This window comes from Eschrichtius robustus, chromosome 2 (assembly GCF_028021215.1).
Source record: "Eschrichtius robustus isolate mEscRob2 chromosome 2, mEscRob2.pri, whole genome shotgun sequence".
Taxonomy (NCBI): Eukaryota; Metazoa; Chordata; class Mammalia; order Artiodactyla; family Eschrichtiidae; genus Eschrichtius; species Eschrichtius robustus.
Genome location: NC_090825.1, coordinates 87,352,933 through 87,374,489, shown reverse-complemented (window position 1 = coordinate 87,374,489; position 21,557 = coordinate 87,352,933). Strand labels below are relative to the sequence as shown.

At 41.2% G+C, this 21,557-nt stretch overlaps 1 protein-coding gene across 3 annotated transcripts in view; it reads left to right on the top strand.

The window, feature by feature from the left end:
• Window positions 1-14,528, top strand: part of EFNA5 (ephrin A5) — a 277,610-nt gene extending 263,082 nt beyond the window's left edge. Inside the window, exons 3-6 of one of the 3 annotated variants that reach the window (XR_011073103.1) lie at window positions 4,387-4,452; window positions 4,853-4,933; window positions 10,190-10,817; window positions 13,454-14,528. Coding sequence is in view for 2 of the 3 variants with exons in the window: in XM_068535697.1 (XP_068391798.1) it covers window positions 4,387-4,452; window positions 4,853-4,933; window positions 10,190-10,311 (269 nt within the window). In the remaining variant the exon portion in view is untranslated. Of the gene's footprint in view, window positions 1-4,386; window positions 4,453-4,852; window positions 4,934-10,189; window positions 11,740-13,453 lie in introns of those variants that run through there. The other 2 variants (XM_068535697.1, XM_068535698.1) reach the window with 2 other exon arrangements.
• The last annotated feature ends 7,029 nt before the right edge of the window (window positions 14,529-21,557 follow it).

Genomic DNA, 21,557 nt, shown 5'->3' with positions numbered 1-21,557 from the left:
ATATTTCGTTATGTGTTGTAAGGTTGTGATGGGTACTTTGCAGATCATCAGGGGGAAGGGACTCTGTGGATTGATTCATAAAGTTGCTATTAAGATTGTGGAATGGGAGGCTGCGCTTGTTTTAATGGTCCCCACACCCCTACTCCCAGCTTCCTGACTCCAAACGTACATTTTCAGCAGTAAACTGAGTAAAGGGATATGAATTTGGATTATGTGACAAATGTTTAAGACATGAATTGAATTTCTCATTTTAATCTGACAAATTCTATTTTAAAATCCATATATCTTTTTTTTTTTTTATTGAAGTATGGTCGATTTACAATGTTGTGTTAGCTTCTGGTGTACAGCAAAGTGCTTCAGTTATATATATATATATTTCAGATTGTTTTCCATTATAGTTTATTACAAGATATTGAGTATAGTTCCCTGAGCTACACAGTAGGACCTTGTTGTTTATCTATTTTATATGCAGTAGTTTGTATATCGTAATCCCAAACTCCCTCCCCCCTTTTCCCTGGTAACCATAAGTTTGTTTTCTATGTCTGTGAGTCTGTTTCTGTTTTGTAAATAAGTTCATTTGTGTTGTATTTTAGATTCTACATATAAGTGATATCATATGATATTTACCTTTGTCTGGCTTACTTCACTTAGTATGATAATCTCTAGGTCCATCCATGTCACTGCAGATGGCATTATTTCATTCTTTTTTATGGCTGAGTAATATTCCATTGTATAAATATATATACACATCTTCTTTATCTTTCCATCTGTCCGTGGACGTTTAGGTTGCTTCCATGTCTTGGCATTGTAAATAGTGCTGCTGTGAACATTGGGGTACATGTATCTTTTCGAATTAGAGTTTCCTCCGGATATATGCCCAGTAGTGGGACTGCTGGGTCATACAGTAGTTCTATTATAAGTTTTTTAAGGAACCTCCATACTGTTCTCCACAGTGGCTGCACCAATTTACATTCCCACCAACAGTGTAGGAGGCTTCCCTTTTCTCCACACCCTCTCCAGCACAGAAAATCCAAATATCATTATAGGAAGAGTTCAGGTCTAGGTTTTCTTCCCCTGTTGCAGGTGAAGACCCCTTTTTGGTTGCTAAAGCTCCAATTTGGGAACTTAGGGATGAAATGTTATAATTCTTTTGTCCCAGTTGCTGTTGGTTGGCTTCTGGAGGACCTGTAAAGCCTGGATAAAAGTCCCTCTGATATACACTCCTGGGACACCCTCACATGCCCAGATGAAGCTCATGCAAACCTCAGTTACCACATGGATGCCTCCTGGTCCCTAAACTGTGTTTCCTACCTATGTCCCCAGCTGGGATAAGCACAGCACAAGGACAGAAACAATTTGTCTTATACATCTTTGCGTCCATAGCACCTAACAGGGCAACTGTGCATAGCAGCAGTTTTAAAAGCGTTTGAGTGGATAGATAAAGCTGCAGTAATATATAACACATGGTAGTAATTATTCACTATGAGTTTCCAAACGTTCACTATTAATTTTCTAAGGAAAACAGCGTATTGTTTTAACTAAAAATAGTGTTGCCTATTATAAAGTGATGTGTGTCTCTAGAATCATAGAGATCAATAATACCGACCTCCTGACAAAGGCCAGACACATTTTAAGGTTTTACTGCCCATCTTCAATCTTGCTCATAATTGATCCCAAGAGGATTTTCTTTATAAATTTACTTGTGTGACTATTACATTTTTCAGTTCCTCTGTTTTGTGTTTTTAATGCTTCAAGCCTCTGCTTTGTTGTTTAGGTGTGACTAGTAAAGCACTTTCATATTACCTTATATATTCAAATATTACTAATAATTAATAATCGCTCTTAGTAAGTGGTATAAAGGCACCCTCTATTTGTCAGGCAAGAGGTGTGGGGTTAAGAAACCTGGAACATGACATGGAATAAAGCCACACTCCCAGTTTTTTAAAGCTTGCATAAAGAATTGAGTTTTGTTTGCTGACATATGGGAAAAGTTTTTATGCCTTCTGGTATCATTTTTGTTTTTCAACGTGGCAAACAAGGAACCCAAGTTATACCGACTTAGGTTAAGATTTCATGAGCTCAGGTCGGAGGCTGTAGAGTCAAGTGACTTAATGTAATCTGCACTGTGTACTCACAGTATATGTCTATATTCTTTGTTCATCAGTCTTTCTAAGGATTAGAGTATAATAGTCAAACAGCATCATAAGGTATCAGTCACGTTAGCATTGTCATACAGCTTTTCTGGTGATAGAGAGGAGACGAGGAACTAAGGGAGAAGTCTGATGGGGAAGAGAGGTCTTTATATAAATGTAAGTACATTTAATATTCTTAGTGTACACAATAATATAGCTCATCCAGTAACTAAGGCTAATTGTCCCTCTTTGCGAGCTGGTGAGAGAACTCTCTTGAATTTTTCCTGGACAGTTTATCATTTGTTGATGTTTAGTTATTCCAGCGTGCCCCACAATGATTGATTTTTATGTCCTGGATTTATAGAATTTCTCCTATATATAAATCAGAAAAATGTGTGCTAACTCTAAGAAGTTCCCCCACTAAAACAAACATTTGATCTTGCCTTGAGCCTGTTATATCTTACAGTATCATCAGTAAAATCAGCTATTGCATGTGGTAAATCAAGTTCACGAGGCTTGCAGTAAGTTCATCTCAGCTCAGAAATCCATAAGCACAGCAGCGTAAATATCCATGTGTCACTTTTTCACACCACCTCTCATAAATAAGATATAAACTATCTCAAGAACCCATGGTTTTTCTAATGAATTGGAGTCACCTATGTGTACTGTATTTGTGACATGCACATTTGCAGTTGGGGTCCACGGGAAGGACATCATTTCCTGGATCAAACCACAGAGTGCAAATATTGTGCCCTAAATAAATAACACACTAGTTACTGTAAATGTCAGTAGAGGGAGTTTTTCCGACTTTGATTTAATGAAAGCCTACAGCAAAGCCAGCTGTTAGCACTTCTTAACTGCTTGTCAGAGCGAACACGAAGATGAGGAGGGCTGAAAACATTTTTTCTGTATCTACTTTGGTCTAAAAATTAAGAGAGTTTTCAACAGGTGTTGAATAGCGACAACGGGGGTCCTTTCCAGCTTGATGTCTTTTAGGTGGTGACTGACTTTATAAGTTCTCCTCCAGGATGTGGACCTGGAGTTACACGAGGAGATTGTTGGGAAATTAGTCTGGAGTTTGCATCTTGAATCCTCTCACCTGCAAAATCAGCATTTTGGTTTTCTGGGCTCACCGTGAGGGACAGTAAGAATAGAGGAGGGAGAAGGCACACTGAACACTGGTCCTCGCTTTGTCACTGAGGGTATTACCAAACTAATTGTGAGCCATGTGTATTTTGACTGATATCATCTGCTCTTTCTGAACAAAGAAAACACTTGAAGCAAATACATAGGGAGGAAAGTATGCAGCACTCATTTCTGTGATTTTTGTCATCTCTAGAATGCAGGTGTAAACATATGTGATTGTTAAGGGTCTTACTGCCTTGGAAATCCCTTTGACGTTATGCTGGGTATACTGAGGGGCGATCATCTTTCAAACGCAGGGGAGGTTTACAGTCTTATTATCTTGAAGAGGAGAAGAAAGTTTCTTCCTCAAATGATTTATAACTTGAAACATGTTGTCATGTTTTGGTAAGCCCACTTTATTAATTCCATCCTTCTCTGTGGCAAATTTTTAAAAATAAATGTACCATTGCAACCCAGTACTTTCTCAATAGCATATTGTACTTATAATAGCTTGATGGAAGTTGCTGGGTTCGGTTTAGTCATACAGAATGTGGAGCCAAGTTCTGAGTAAAACCTCTAATTGAATTACCTGCAAAGCACTGACAGACAGGCTTTCAGGACAGACAGAGCTTTGCTTTCCCCAGCAGAACTAGGTCATGTTGAAGTTGGCCTTGTAACTGTTAACTGGATTTTGCCAACGCTTACACCCTGGGCTCTGGTGGCTGCGGGGCCCCTTTCCTGCAGCAGAGGAGGAGCTCTCTATGAAAGCAGGAGGACTCGGGCGTTATCTTCGTATTTTAGAGAAAACGGATTACAGATCAAGTTAAACGCAAGAGCCTTTGAAATAAGAATCCAAAGTATTCTTCTGTAGATTACCAATGTTCTTGCATGATTCTTTCTTTATTGTATTGCAAAGGAAAGATAGATAGGTATAGGAAAGTAGCCCCTTCGATAGCAGTCAGTCAGTGTCAGTCTGAAAAGTATTTCTGTTTTCATCTTCTGGGAAGAATTAGAGTAAGCGCCCATTGTTCATGAAAGAATTTACTGTGGACCATTTGCATTTGAAAATGAATAATCTGGTGGTGTTCTCTCCTTTCTCTCTTGCTCTCTCTTTTTGTCTTTTCCACAGCCTCTGCAATCCCAGATAATGGAAGACGGTCCTGTCTAAAGCTCAAAGTCTTTGTGCGACCAACAAGTAAGTTCACTAAAATGAGCTTCCGAGGGTGGCTTCACTGCGCATGCTCTATTGTGTGGTCTGGTTCACAGCGGTAAAACTTTTTTTTACTGTAAATCCTGTGTGGTATCTGTTTTGTATTATCAACATCCATGTTTCAGTTTTCATCATATTTTTTCTCATTATTTTTCATGATGCCTTTATTTTAAGTACACAGCAGTTGCTAACTTGTTGTTTCTCAGACTGTTGTACGTGCACAGCAAATGGGAACAATACTGGCATTTGGATACATGCCACTGATTGTAAAACAGTCTCTCCATAAGTAAAAGGAAAAATTAGAGAGAAAGAAAAAAAGAAAGAAACGGGAGTTTAAGGGTGTCTTCACTAACATATTTGGCTGTTATCTCTATTTTTGTTATAGATAGCTGTATGAAAACTATAGGTGTTCATGATCGTGTTTTCGATGTTAACGACAAAGTAGAAAATTCATTAGAACCAGCAGGTTAGTATGCTTAGAGAATCTCTCTTAACAAATGCATCTCTCTCTGGTGCTTCAGTACTTTTTTTCCTTTCTTCCTCTCCGCATGTTTGCATGTTACAGTTGCTCTGCTTTTGCTCATTGCTAGCAATGCTAATATATTACTTATATTCTACCTCATTCCTCCAGTACCTCTGTGTAATGCATGTTAGATAAATTATGACTTTTCTTTTTTTTGACATGGGTTTGATACAATGCAGTATCCTAGTATAGAAGCCCCATCAGAATGCTAAACGTCTCACTACTTTTTTACCATATCCTCTGAGCATGCTGGTGAATCACTGTGACTATTAATGGATCTGTTTTCATGTAAGACAGAAAAAAATGTCTACTGTATGTGCTTATAAAACTTTACTTTTATATTATATCCAAACCTATGGATAAAAGTCATAAGACTAGTGCACAAAATAGCAACTAATTCAACCTATTTAGTTTTCTCTAGAAATTCACATGCATCATTGAACTGATCTAAAAGGACTTCATTTTACTTCAAATATTATTTGTGCTGTTGTCAATAGAAATAAATAGGTCTGGAGAAGCATAATCATGTTGCCTCCTAACACCACAAACTCAGGCACCTGCTGCTCCCACAAACGTATCCGCAGTAGTCTGTCGAGCCAAACGTGATCCTTGATAACTGAGGCAAAACAAGTATCGAGGATAAGTAAATTTTTTCTACTACTTCTGTCTTCCATACACCCAAACTTTCCCGTCACTATGAAGAAAAATAAAACCCACCAACGGGATCGTTGAAGCCTTTGTACTGCAGCATACTGTGGATAACGTAAACTCTGTAAACTCTCCATTTGGTTATAAATTCAATCTGGCTCTTTAATGCAGCTAGACGGATTATGAGGTGGGGGGAGCCCTCTATCCTCTGTTCACTGAGTGTGCCTCAAAGCCCCTGGATGCCCACCTACCTGTGGTTTCCTTTCCTCACCCTACTTGCCTGAGATCTTCACTCGTTTCCTTACTTAGCTCCTGTGACTATCTCAAAGCTTAAGGACAGTAGAATTATTTCCTCTTCCCAGAAAGTTGTAAGCCCCCTCTTATGTAAACAGAGACTTTTTTTTTCACCTATTTGCAGTAGGACTTACCTTTCTGATGGCCCTGGAAATTAAAAGGTTGTGAGGTCCACTTTATCCTTTGAGTATTGTTACTGGGACACCCAGTCAATGAGCCTTAGGGAAACTTACCTTGAGTAAATGTGGTGCCTCAGGACATACAATAGCTTCCACGTTGTAACTGACAGGAAGAGTTAGGCTTTTCCCCCAAGCATTCCTGTTTTTCTAAGGCAGGCATCTTGTCTAGAGCACAGAGGAGAGGTGTGTACAATAAGCTCTCAGAGGCCATAGTGGCTCCCCAGGGATCCGTTAGCTGCTTTAGAAAGTTGCAAAGAATGAGTGCTGACATGGAGACATTTTAATTGTGTTCTGGAAATCTAGAAGCATTACTGTGGCTTTTCAAGGTTCCAGACTCCTCACAAGTTTGAGGACTTGGGCCATCACAGGATCTGTGAGTGAGATGAGATCTTTTAAGGACCCCAGAGTCTACACTCTTCCTTTTGTAACTTGCCCAGGCCATGCAGCTAGTTATACACAGATCCAGGTGTAATATATTCATATTTCTCAACTCCCATTCCTACATTAGTATAAAAGGATTCTCTTACCATTGCTAGACATAGAGATGTCCATGGAGAGAACTTTACTATCTTGGCTTTGTTCATAAGTCACGTGTAGGCTGAGCGGCAGGGTTGGGCATGTTATAAGTTACCCTGAATTAAGAGTTTTTGATGCACACCGTTGCAGAATGTAGGCAGAGCCTTCCAGTAATCTTTTTTCCAGGTAAATTCCATTGCCTATCGGGAAAGCAAGAGGCTGTTTAGAAACATAACAGATTGCATGTTTTTCACTGGTAATGAAGAGGCACACTGAGGACTGTTCTGACATTAGGAAAACTACCTTTGAACTCAACTAATGATAAAATGCAAGATACTAACATGCATTCATATGTGAACATATTTCACTGTCTTTGGGGAAACAGACTCTTTTTTTCAGTGAGCATTTAAATCCATGATGGCCCCCAAATCTATACACCTGTAACTGATAGAAGTTTGCAAAGCTTTGACAGGACGTGGTTAGACTGTGTGTTGGGGAGAGGCATGCAGGTGTGCTTGCAGGAAGAAGCTCCCTGAGTCAGTTATGACTGTATTTAAGGGTGTTCTGGTGATCACCTTCACTAAAAAAGTAAGACAAGGTTGAACTACGATCCCTGGCTGCACGAATGCAATAATAGATTTGATACTTCCCTGTACTCCTTAGAAAATTCATACTTGCAGCTCCGCACCCACTGTGCTGGATGGTTGAGTGCAGACCCAGACTTTATGAAGCCAGCAAGGCTGAAAGGATTCCACTGCATGTTCTCAGCAATGTATACTAATTCACCTGTCTTTGGAATGTATTTGTCTTTTTTGTTTGCTTGTACACTCTGCCTGCCAGTTTCCTATCATCAGGGATACAGGATGATCTCAGGGCAGACACTGACACATAATATGCTCCAAAATATTGCTAGTATTCTCTCAGTTAACCCCTGAAACCCTCATGTCGTGGAATCCTGTAGCCAGGAGGCAAGACTTGATTTGGCTTCTGAAGAGAAGTATTTTCTTTTTCCAAGCCACGTTCACTGTTACAAGTTTTAGAAATTCTCTCATGTTTAGGTGTAATTTCCATTGGGATAGATTTTGCTTATGAATTCCTCTTTAGAATTCTGAAATTGCTCAGACTTACCTAAATAACAAACAACAGCCTGTTTTTCATTTTGCTTCCTGGGGGCCGTAGAATCTCCCAACACTGATTCCCTGTTTAATCAAAGGATGCTGTGTAGAATCCTGGGCCAGGACCAATGTTACAGTGAGAAGAGAAGAACCCCCTGGTCCCCTAAGGGGACTGATTTTCTCCTTTGAGGGCAAGAGGGTACTTACTGGTTGGTTGCTTAGAAAAAGGCTAATTCCAAAGATGGCCATGATTCGAGGATCAAAAGGCACATTGGCCTCATGGCTTCTCTTACATGATAAACAAACGCTTTCGTCTCAAAGGTGTGCAAGGTTCATTCCCCCACCTTGTGCTGCGTGGGCTAGAGCACGGACAGCCCTCGCTGAGCACCCTGGTCAGACTGAGAAGGCGAGTCCCCTTCAAGCTCACAGCTGAGTATCGACGTGTTACTTGGGTACCTCTTTTATCAGTACACTTCCAAACTTTACACGGAAGAGGACTGGGTAATGTGTTGGTGAAGATAAGACTGAGAAGAACCCAATAGCTGATGTAATTTCAGGTGTATGTATGAATATAAGTGGTATTTCACAATGAACTCTGGAATCCTCTGGGTTTGTGGTTCTTTCACAGTTAAGCCTGAAGTACTCTATTATTCCGAATAACAACAGGTTGGTGCTCTTAAGACAGTGATTTGGATTTTCTTTTCAGGGCTGTTAAGGGCATTTATGTCTACCTCCTAACTACAGATTTAACACATCTGCAAGGCTAAGAAACAGCAGAGAAAAGAGTCCACAAGTATTTGACTGCATCATGTGGGGCTTTATATTTTCCCCTGCATCCATTTAACTTCCCATTCTTGCTCCCTAACCTTTTCTAGTCTCCTAAGCTAATAGGTATTCCATGCAGGTTTGCTAAGGTCCAGGAGAGGAGAGCAAATCTGACACAGGGATGCAGCAGCTTCTACACGTGGGGACAGGCTAAAATGACACGAGCACTCCAGAGCAGAAGCCTCGATGCTGAGAAGACATATTTCTAAGTTCATATAGGGAGTGGATGTAAGGAACAGAAACAGCCCACGTGAGCATACCTGAAGGAGAGGCCAGCCTGAGCCTGAAAGCTGGTCGCTTTAGGACAAATAACAGGGAGCGGGACTCCGCCTAGTAAAGAAAAAGCATCCCTGTTGTGACGTGCTGTGTGATGTGAAAACAGAAATGAATTTAATAGAATAGAGTTAATCCATTAAGGTGTTCGAGGTGGGTCATTCAGGGATATCTAGGGATTATCCTTTGAGGTCTACAGAATTGGGAACAACCACTAGAGTCTCACTTGTACCCATTCTCTCTGACTGACCATAGAGTGAATCCAGCCTGACAATCGCTGAGCTCCTACAGGAAGTTCTCCTGATGCTAAAATAAAATCTACCAACCAACGAATCCCACTGGGGGCCCCACGTGTAGTTCAGAGATCACTGAGTCTAAAAGCACGAGTTACGCCAGGTGGAAGGAAGAAGACCGGCAAGAGCAGGGCATAGCATGGCTCATAGGCAAGCCTCCAGTCTATCTTTGGGTACTAATTGCTGCAAAGTTCCTGTTTCGAAGTTAAGCCTGTTAATCACGCAGCTCAGGAAGGCTATCCAAAGTCAGAGGCAGTCTCATAGAACACTTTATAGCGAAATAAAAGAAGCTTACCTCACTTAATCCATTTTATTTAGAGGAAAACTTGCATCCACACTGATAATTTATGTGCCCAGCTTCAGCCTGACAAAAATAAAAATAGTCAAGTTCAAGTAATTTAATCCTGGAGATACAGGGTTTGTAATAGAAATAGCACCATAATTGATTCCTAATTGTAGGCAAGCCAGCGGGCACCAATTTATTTAGGTTTAGTGAGCATTACGTGTAGTTTAGTTAAAATGCTGTTGTTTTGGCATTTAATTCTTCACGTTTGAAAATTCATCTAGACATCCAACAACCAGGCATTCAACACTAATCCTATGAAACCGCTAAAAAGAGGAAAAAGGGCAGCCCATTCTGGTTAACCACTAATATGCCAACATTAACTGCATCCTGCCACCCCTGCCCCCGTTACTCGCTTCTCCATGGCATATTGGGTTTAAAAGGTACATTCAGATACCAAGTTTGTGCATGGTGTGTTTGTTTGACTGCTAGCAAACCCGAGCAGCTCACGTGCCAAAGGTTACAGTGTGTGCACATTTTTCACCTCAGTTTTTACGGAAAGTATTAATATTGCCAAGAAAGTCCAATTTCCTCTGCCGCTCCTTTGTTTGCTGTAAATAATGAGTGATTATGCAGACATGAAAGTCAATGGTGGCACAAGGTTCATTACCCTACTTTGCAGAGGGTGGCGCGGTCTGTTAACAGCAGGCTGCTGCAAGAGAGTTATTAAGGATGTGAAATCTCATTGGAATGTGTGCTTTCTATTTGAACAGATGATACCGTACATGAGTCAGCCGAGCCATCCCGCGGCGAGAATGCGGCACAAACACCGAGGATACCCAGCCGCCTTTTGGCAATCCTGCTGTTCCTCCTGGCGATGCTTTTGACATTATAGCACCGTCTCCTCCCGTCACCTGTCACAGAAAACATCAGGGTCTTGGAACACCAGAGATCCACCCAACTGCTCATCCTAAGAAGGGATTTGTTATTGGTTTTTTGGCAGATGTCAGATTTTTTTGTTTTCTTTCTTTCAGCCTGAATTCTAAGCAACAACTTGGGGCCGGGGGAGCTAACACAGTTGCTGCCTCCCTCACCTCACCCCACCCCTGCCCTTGCCTTCTCTCACCCCTTGCAAATTAGATGGACTCCAGATGAAAACGCCCAATGGTTATAGCGACAGCCGTGGTCGTCTGCTCCTGTGCATTCTCCTCCGAGAGCTCACCTCCTCTAGCGCAGTGTCAGCGGTACGTGGAAGAGGAAGGATAGTGGCAGATGCAGCCGGTGATGCCGAGGCCCAGGAGGGTTTTCCTCTCCCATGCAATACTTACTTATGCCTTCTCATTCAGGACTGTAAGATGATCGTGCAGCGCATCATGTCACCATGTCAAGTCCACAGGGGAGGTATTAAGAATAGATATAATATTACACCATTTCCTCTAGGAGTGTGTAAATGAACAGGCTTCTGAAAGGTTGAGACACTGGTTTTCTGTTTTTTGTTTTTGTTTTTTTTAAAAGGTGACTGTCTTCTTAAAGCATTCTTGACAGCAAAACTTGTGCTCCGTAAAAGAAGCCTTTTGTCTAGGAGGCGGGTCGAGCGCCGGAATGTTAGCACAGAGCAAGTGTGAAAACACGCTACGTTGGGTGGGGGATATATATGTGTGAGTGCCTCTAATTAATTTTTTTGGTGACTGGGCAGCGCACACCAGACTTTTTTTTTTTTTTCCTTTGAATACAGATCACCATGGTGCTACAACTTTTTTTTTTTTTTTTTTTTTTTTTTAAGAAACTGAAAGAGGCATTTTTACAAATAAAGTGACCTTCCCCGAGGCTGACAAGCCAGGGTTGATGAGTGTATATGGAATAGCTTTGGATACTCCTCTGGGGGAACAATGTGTACCAAGGAAAGGGTGTCAGTGGCCAGAGGAGATGTAATTTGGCTTTGCTGGAGCGCCAGTGTGCTGTGGCCTTTCCCTGACTCCCACCCTCATACCCACACTTTGCTCCACACTCCACGACTACAGGGGCTCAGACACAAACCCCTGTCCCCGGAAGAGTCAATACTACTTGGGAGGGCTAAAGGGAAATTTGGAATAAAAATTCCAAAGTTTGGAACGAAAAAATTCAAGAGTTGATTTTATATTCTTTCCCTTTCTGACACAGCCTGAAGCGTAGGGGGAACATATGTTTATCTGTGGGAGATAAACAAGATGGAGTCCCAAAGACTTTAACAAACTATTTTTTTAAAAATCCACTAGAATAGAATATACATTATTTAGATATACTTTATGCTGAGAGTGAGTATATATGCTTGTCCTATTTAAACGTGTGAGAAAAAGTGGTATCCCTTGATACATTTAGAAATGGGGGGGGGGGGGCTGCCCTGTTTCATTGTAGGGGTGGGCAAGAGGAGAGGAAATCAGCACGGCCAACAGGGATGTTCCCAGTCGATTACCAGGAAATGCAAGCCTTGGGGGTTGCTACTGGTGAGGCTGTCACGAACTTTGAACTCCAAAGCCTAGACAGGGAAAAGTGTCAGACCAATGGAAAAGAAAAGAAATCAAGCCTTTTTTGCTATTGCGGGACATGTCAATAGAAACCATGCCTTTCAAAACAAAACAAAAAATAAATGCAATGATCGTGTAAGATGTGAAAAACTGGAAGCGTTCCAGCACAATAAGGAATTTTTAATATACTGGGGTTTTTTTTTTTTTTAATGTACATGTTAAAAAAGAGGGGTCATATTATGGATAGACTTCATGAATGGGAATTTGCTAAGAACTGTGAGTGGTTCTGAATTACAGAGATATGTGAATGAAAGGCAGCTGTTAAGGCGCTGCACGCTGGAGAGTTGTACACATGTTGAAATGTAATCTGGGCTTACCCGATCCGTTTGGAGTGGATGTTAATGCTGGGTCTGTTCGCACTTGGAACCATGTGAGAGGTTGCCAGCCTCTCCGATTAAATCCTATTCCCCCAGACATCAGGAACTTCTCTGGAGTGGCAGAGTCTTATCACAGAAGGCAGCCACGATTTCACTGAAACAAAAGTTCACAGCATTGGATTATTTTTTGCATTAACTATTTATATACTCAGAACTCTCAGTAATATCCAGTAATACTTCTTTTTTTATTAATAGTTACAGGCTTGTTGGTCCAGTGGGATTTGGGTAGGGGGAAAAAGATGCCTTCTAAAATGGATCAATAGAACCAAAATAATATTGCATGTTCTGTGACCACAAGGAAATTAAATGATCCTGTAATGATTCCAGTTAGTCATAACTACATTATCAGTGCTAATTTCATTTTAGAAATGGTGACTTCTGTGGTTTTTCTAGCATTTGTCTCTAACAAATGATAAAATAATTAATTACCCATGGCCCTCTCTGCCATTGTCTTTCATTTTTCACAGTGAAATTAGACCCCCTCACCACTGTGCCGCTACAAATTAAATGTAAAAAAAAAAAAAAAAAAAAAAAAAAAAGCAAGACTATCCACACCAGTAGACAATGTGCTTCTCTACCTAAAAGTGACGTAATTGTAGGTAACGCTTGCCATGGAGTTTTCAAGAAGACGATTGGTATCATGCAGTTTTCATCTTGTCCAAAAAGTGCTGGTGGCCTTTTGTGATGGTGTTACAACCCTCAGGGGGCTTAGGAGGATGTCGACGCAACTTTGTAGCAGCTTTTAATTTCAAAAACAATTCAAAAGTATGAAGGGCAGCCTTTGCTGCCTCTCAGCCCCAGTGAGTCAAACCCCAGCGACCTTTGCCCCTGGTTGCCAAGGGCTTTGCAACATGAAGCAGGGAAAATAAGGATCTGTCTGTTTAGTGGATACCGTGTATCCTTTAATAGACCAGGTAATAGTTCGTGTTAGTTTAGACTATTGTTTTGTACTGTACTTTCTTGGGTGGCAGAGGAAAGGAAAGTAAAACGTTAAAAAAAAAAAACTGCGTTCTTTAAATTCTGTATTATTAGCAACCTCTGTTGTATATAGTGTTTGATAATAAAGTATTAATTTGATTCTTATGTCTTTTGTAAGTGAGAACAATAGTCTTTCAGGATACAAAACATGCATTGAGGCTTTGAAACATCCGATGTGTACGTGGCTAAGAAGAGTCACAAATGGCCGAGACACCGCGCCATACAGGACTCACGTGTGGTCGTCGCCCTCCCAATCTTAAGACTCCACCATCTTGGGACCTGGAACAACATGACTCTTTTGATCAACATTTTGCCCTCAACGTTTTCAAGGTCTGATGTTGGAGCCCTGTGGTGTTCTTCCCCCCAGCATGTTGGTTGGAAAAGGTTCAGGGAATTTAGTGACGGTTCTGTACTTTGGTTTGGTTTTCCGTTTGTGGTGGTGTTCATTCTTCCCCAGGAAGGGTCTTCTCAGTATCACGTGCAGCCCAAGCATGGGAAAGGTTTCAAACCAGTTCATTTAGGAAGGTTAAATGGGGGAGCTTTCTCTCTGAGTCATTGTGAAAGGAAGAGTCACACAGTACCTGTGGACTTTCAGGGACTTTGTCTCTGGTGCCTTAGCAACGGCGGCAGCCATTTTTAGTAGTTTCCCCCAAATTTAAAACCAAAAACAGTTTAAACCCCTACCCTCCATTCATTGCTCTCAGAGCTGTGATCACTAGTTTTTCTTTTGGAAGCCACCTCCACCAACACCCCCGTTTGCCTACACCCCCCCCCCTTTTATTTCTTATGTTTACTTTTTCTGTCTCTCGCCTTCCTCCCACGTTTGGTTTTCCCTCAGAACCGTGAATGGGCAGGTCTGTCTCTGGTTTGGCATCACTGAGTTTTTCCCATGCATTTGCCCCAGAGCTGCTCGGATGTGAGACAAATCTCCCTACAATGGGCTTGCTCCCATTGTCTGTACAGTTTAATAGATGCTGGCATGTTGGAGGTTACCCATGAGTCCAAATCCGCTTTCCATGCTTACTCTTGACACCCCATTGAAGCCACTCATTGTGTGTGCGTCTGGGTGTGAAGTCCAGCTCCGTGTGGTCCTGTGCTTGTACTGCCCGCTTTGCAGTTCCTTTGCACTTACTCATCGAGTGCTGTTTTGAAATGCTGACGTTATATAAACGTAAAAGAAAATGTAAAAAAAAAAAAAAAAAAAAAAAAACACACACAAACAAACCCATACGATCTGTATTTGTATATACACGTGTCCGTACAAGTATACCTAAATAAAAATTAAAGATTTTCATCATTTTAAGTGGAGCCCTCCTTCTACTTCTTTGTTCCTTGAATGACGCCTTTATTTCAGGGGCTACTTGTACTCTGCTGATTTTTTCAAAATCTTTGTGGACAGAAAAGATAATACGACATGCACAAGAGAAGGCCTGAGAAGGTCAAAGAATGTGCAGGGTTTGAAATGGTCAAGTATCTAGGCACATTCCAGTTATTCTGATGAGAAAATGGCGAGATTTCAGTCTTGTCTCAGTATTTGAGCCTTAAAATAGGCGCTATGACAAGCCCTGCATCCTAAAACAAGCGTTAAATTCAAGAGCTAAACACAAATTATGTTCTCTTACTTCGCATGTATTTATCTATTTTTTTCACCTCATCAAGAAAAAGATAAAAATAATTTTACAGAAAATATACTTCCAAAAGAAAGAAGGAATGACAGTAACGACAATAATCACCTCAGTACAATCCCAAGCCACAATTCTCACTACCAAGGAAAATTAACTTACTGCTGTGTGACCTTGGGCAAGTCACACAATATCTTTGGGACTCACTTTCCTTTTCAGTTAATAACAAGGTTGTATAAGTGCTTTGATTTTTTAAATATTGCCCTTGCTGGACACTGTGAAGCCCATTCTGCATCTGAGAGATGCGAGTTTTTTGTCTTTGATGATGACATTGCTATAAGCACAACTTGAGAATTTCATCTGGAGAGGGAAAAAGCATCAAATGTCTGACAAAATAGACACCTAATGCATTTCAAGACTTGGCTTTAATTATACCATGTTAACATTAAACTCATTGAAAGCTTTTTATTATACTTAATTATTTGACAGGGCACTAAACACTAATTACAACTTACTGTAACCTTTTTTGCTAATGAAGAATGACAGCTTTATAGAATGAGGAACAACTCATTAAAAAAAGATGTACTGGACTACCTATGTGATATTTTCAAACCAGAACAGCATTACGTGGTCATTATCATCATCACCATCATCATCAAAAGCATTTAAGTGATCATGACATTGTGCTCAGCGCTATGCAGAATAAAGTTGATGTTTACAACCTGTACTTGTAAAGTTTACAACATAAGGCAGACATTACGTGTAAACATAACAGTAACGATTTATAGAGAAAACATAAAATTCAAGCATTTTTATTATACATAAATGAGAGAGGAGATAGATAGATATTTTTAAAAGATAAAAGTGAGTGAAAAAAAAAGATCGGGATTTTCAGATTAGAAAGCTTAGAGTTAAAGGAAATTATCTTGTCAAAATGGGGTTAAGAGCTTCTTACGAAATAGAAATCTTGGTGGGTTAAAAAGCACTGTGGGCTTAAAAAGGACAGTGAAGTGCATGGAGTCAATCTTCATAGTAGCTACAAAGGTGACTCTGGAGATGAGAAAACCTGAGTATCATTGAAGCAAAGTATGAGGAGACTGGTCCAGAGGAATCACCTTAGTGCCCTAAGAAAGTAGGGGAAGTGATGAAAAGATGACAACTTCAGATTCTGCTTTAGAGAATAATCATACACCTGTTCTGGAAGCTGAGACTGTATCCACATTGAATTGTGAGCTGTCCAGGATCTCAGCCAAGATGAAGCCTACATTTTCTTAGATTAGAGCAAAGGGATAAAGTGCAAAACGTGCAAAAGTGGGGACTAAGATCATTTGAAAGTGACTGTGAGTCCCTGATTAAAGAGGCCAGTTCCTGATAGATAGTGCTGCACACGTAACGGGAAAGCAGGCAGGACCGGAGATAGGACATGAGCAGTGCTGCAAGAACCACACTTTGGTAGCAAAGTATTTGGAATTCTTGAGTCACCTAAGTTGTTACACAAAAAGAATCAAAGGAGAAATTGTGGTGAGTAAGACACATATAAGTATTTGAATCTCTTATTCCAGTGATAATGATTAGAATCTTTCACCTCTTATTATAGGAATGTATATAACCTAGGTGCCATAAAGGAAGTTCAAGATAATTCTGATGAACTGCTCATTGACCATTCTAACAGTTTTTTAGGAACTATTGGCAAAACAGTGTCTTAGAGATTGTTTGCAAAGCTTAGTTCCATATTCTGCTGATAACATAAGCGTACTTCAGGAAAGCTCTGGCAAAAATGCTGTGAAAAGCATGATGAATTTTGCACAGTCCCTCTGGAAAACAAGTGCTTCTGAAAATGACTGCAAATAACTAATCAGGCCGATATTCTCCGTCAGTTTTTAGTTTGATACATTCCTCTATGTTGGTCAAGTTGTTCAGTGGTTAAATACATATGTGTGCCTATTTTTAAAATGGAGTTGTAAGTGCTGATGGACCCTGTAAGCAGTAAATTTGCAATAATTGTGTGTCCTTTTTAAAATATGGATGATAAATGAATGTACAAGATTCTTTTAAAAAGGCAAGAAATTGCATTGCCCAAGGAATTGGTCAAGAGCATCACCGAGGGTTCATTCGCTTTGGGGAAGGGGTGATTCGCCAGCCACTCTTAAAAAAAAAAAAAATAGCACCTAAGTAAAAACAGTGAGCTTGTTGTACAAATGCTGCTTCCAGGCAAGTTCCCTCCCTCCCTTCCCCTTTCCAAACAGAAAGCAGCTTCTAAGCCCTTCCTATACATGATGTCTGGAGTGACAGAAGAAAGGGGACCAAAGGCCTCAAGTACAGCACATCCCAACATAATGACCCTTTTGACAATTCTCGTCAGAGATCGTCATGCTCTCTTCCCAAGAACTGCAGTACGCTCTAAGATTAAAGCATGATTTCATTAGTTTTCATTAAAAAAATCACCCCTGGTTCCATTCTAAGAGTCCCATGAGTTCTGCCATCTTACTCCCAGCAATGGCACTACTTAGTGTCCACCCTGAAGGAAGGTCAAATAAAAAGAACTTTCAGTTCCTCTTCTGGCTGTCTGCTTTTTGACTCAGTTTAAGTCCTAAATACTGGGGTTTCTGTAACATTAATAAAAGAAACATTTTTAGTAACAACCCCTATCACAACACCCTGGGACGAGGATGCCGGCATCGGAGCCACAGTGCGGACATGGGAGGACCTGACAATTTGGGGTAAAAGCACTACCCCTGATGCTGTCACTGAGAGTTAATTCAGAAGAATTCAATCTACTGGGTGGCTCTCTGAGTCAATAACGTGCTTTGAGATATCCTGGATTTTAGTCATGATTATTCAAGCAAGAACTTCATGTCACTTGGTAACACACGGATGCTTGTCGATCTTGACAAGAACACAAAGAGAGGGACCAAAAAAATCTCTAAGATTACAATGGTAAAGCAGAACAAAATATTTTTGCATGCTGTTTTGTTCACAAGTGCCAGGTGATCCCTCAAACTGCATGTATCATTTGAGACGCAAGTAGCCAAAGTCATTTTCTTTCCATCACAGCCATGAAACAAGTCACTAAAATAAGAGAAAGAACATGTTTCTTCCTACACACATCTTAGAAAATGCATTTTATCAACACCCTAGTATCCTCTCCTTTTGTGTTCAGAGCTTATTCTGTTGGGCCAAACAACAAAAACCCCGATTTGTGTAGCAGAGAGTGTGGAACACATAACTCCCCTGAAATCTGTGCTTTGCTTTACTAGATCTGGACACATTTTCTGCAGTAGACAGAACAAGAAGTTCTGTGTCTTTTTTTATTCTTTCCTAAAGACAGTGTGCCAGCCAGCAAGCTGACTCCATTTATTTCTCCTGCAGGGAGTCAGCGTGCTCCTTCTCCTAGAAGATGCAGGTACTTAAAATAGTAATAGGCTTTGTGGTTTACTGAGGGTATTTCATCCCAAGATCTTACGGGCATAAAGAAGAAAACATAAACTAATGGCTCTTTCCAACAAGCTTGGGAAGAACTAAATGGAAAGGAGGACTGCCATCATTCTTCCCTGGAGATACAAGAAGAAAGCGACTTAAGTCAGGTAGCCCAGGGAAAGATCCAGAGTCAAGTTGATCCAAAATTTGGACAGAGGGCCCCAGTCTGTTACTCTTCCTTCCTAATAACTTGTTTAAGAGCTCCAGCAAAAGGAAAACAAATGACATGTTCATCCCGTCTTTGAGAAGTTTCTAACGCAGTACAATTGGGAGAGGGGCACTAGGCAACTTCCCCAAATCTTCTTGTCTGTTTTATTATAAAAGTGGACTTTTTAAACAAAACTTTAATTCTGTAATTTCTCAAGATAGTCCCAGTTTCTGTGCGTATTCAAACCTATCTAAAACTTAGGAAGAATTTAAGAGAAGAATCATTTGTATCATCTCCTCTTTCATTCGTTTTCCCCTGACCCACATGCACACACTCACACTTTTACATTTTTTTCTAATTTTATGTTTTCACAGCACTTTTTTTCTTGACATCATCTACGCAAAGCAGTGTAAGGACACTGAGGGTCACTTGAGATACATTTAAACATCAATCTGATAACATCTAAAGCCATAGGGCAAAAACTTAGTGGCTAAAAGAAATCCTGCTAGAGGATGGCCAGCCAGGCCCTGTGGTGTTCACAGATCTGACCACAGTGCGGATCATTTCCCAGAGCCCAGCTGTAAATGGAAAAGTTTCTACACTGGCAGGGAGAATCACTTGACATTTTGAATCCTTGGTGTCTTTTCCTCAACTCAGCTGACTTGCCCCCCCACAGAGTACCCCAAGTTCTGGAGGTGGACAGAGCCATCGTTACATCAGCGTTCAGGCCTACAACTTGCTTGATCGGTCTAGCTGGCTAAATAGGAGGGTGTGGGCCATGAGCACCAGGGGATTAGGATCTGTACCTCCAAAGGGCTGACTAGCCATGGCACGAGGACCCATAGAGGACTTCCTTGAACTCTCTCTCTAGGTTTAACTTAGTCTGGACCGGACACCAGTGCAAATTACAAACCCTCAATTCACTTCTACCTCAGAGTTGAGGTTACCATGAATTAGAGTGCCCTGCATTCTGTGTGGGTCCTGCCCGTCCCTGGTCCCTGTCAGTATTCAACAAAGCAAGTTAATCTCCGCGGTAAGTGACAGCTCTGCCCCTTTTAACTGGCATGGAATCAAGTTTTTAACTTGATTTGAGAAGTGAGGAGAATTCAGTACCAGCTAGAGGATTCATTAGCAAGCTGAATCAGTTTTAGCTGGAATCTGTTTGGCTGTCCTCATCTCTTAGTTCGGCTTTTTTTTTTTTTTTCCTTTTATCATGGATCCGGTCCACACGACTTACCAGCTACTCTGTCTACTGAGGACACCATGCTCCTTTGCTAAGTTGTTCACAGCCGGCTCACACATCCCACTGCTCTGGCCCAAATTTTGACAGCTCCAGAGAGAGGAGGGAAGAGTGGGGGAGCGCTACATTTCCACAGAAACTGACCAAAACTCCCCAGAATGCCATGGGGAAGCAAAAGCATCAGCAGAAACGGAGTCATCAGGAAGCCGAGTTATTGTGTGCAGTGGGTGGCCTGTCAGCAGCAGCCCCCCAAGTATCAGAAAATGTTTTCCATTCAAGCAATATGGGAAGAACCAAGAACCTACCTCAGAGGAACAGACATTCATTTTTTTGGTGGGTGATTTACAAAAGGGAAGATTGATTTTCCACTCACTACAATATTTTCTCTGCTTCTAATGCCATTCTCTGCCCTGATCAAGTTTTATGGATGTATAGGCAGAAACAACTGAATGATGATTATGTGATGGGACATAAGGAAAAAGCCTTTGTCTAGCAAAATCCTGTAAGTGGTACTGCACGTCTGTGCTGCCCACTGTGGTCACAGAATCTTGGTGCAGTTGTCATCTGGAGACCCTCCCACTGAGAAATCTACATGAGAGACTGAATCATAGTCACGCAGTGTGCCTGAAATCCCTGTGAGGGGGCTGACCCATGCCCGCCCTAACCCCTACCCCCAACATCTGTGACATCTGTCCATGGCCTTGCAGAGCACGCCGTTAGGGGAGTTCACATTGTGAGGAAGGATCTCAGGCTTCCCTCTAAAGAAACAGGCCCAGACCTCCTTGAAACCAGAATACAAATTTATATTCCTCAGAACAACTTGTTTCCATGGAAGTTAGTGGGGATTTATTCTAGTCTCCTGCGGAAAGTGACTCCAGGGAATTAGAGAAAACAGCTGGAATCACAGCAAGTTTCTCATCTTAAAATGAGATTTAGCCTTGTTGTGGACTGCATGTTTGCGTCCCTCCAAAATTCATATGTTGACACCCTAGTCCCCCCCAGTGTGATGGTATTTGGACATAGGTCCTCTGGGAGGTGATTAGGTTGTGAGGGTGGAGTCCTCATGATGAGATTAGTGTCCTTATAGGAAGAGACAGAAGAGAGCTTGCGTCTACCTGCTCTCCACCCTGTGAGGACCCAGCAAGACAGCCACCTACAAACCAGAAGAAGGCCCTCACCAGAACATGGCCATGCTGGCACCTTAATCTCGGACTTCTCAGCCTCTAGCTGTGAGAAATAAGTTTTTATTAAGTCACCCAGTCTATAGTACTTGTTATAGCAGCCTAAGCTGACTAAGACTTCACGTCACAGAATACTAACTTGCTGACTCTACCACAATGGCTTGGTTCTGATAGATCAAGGAAAAAAATCTACTGGAAAAGACAGAGGGAAAGTAAGATACACCGCGCCTTAGAATCCAGAATCCAGCAGGGATGCTGTTGGCAAATAAATGATATCAAATCACAGGCAGACTGCAAGTTATTTCACTCCACCTAACACAAGCTCCAAGAAAAAATATTAAGATTCGCTTATTCATTTAGCTATATTTTATGGAGCACCTACTATATGCCAGAACCTGTGCTAAGCACTGTGGGTATTTTTTAATAGGAGACTGACTGGCTTCAGCCAGGTAAGGCTCCCAGTCATTATGGGCTGTACATATCAGTTATAGGGCCTGTCATATCCACAGTCCCTTCCAAGGAAACCAAAGGAGGCAGTCCTCGGAAGCCATGTC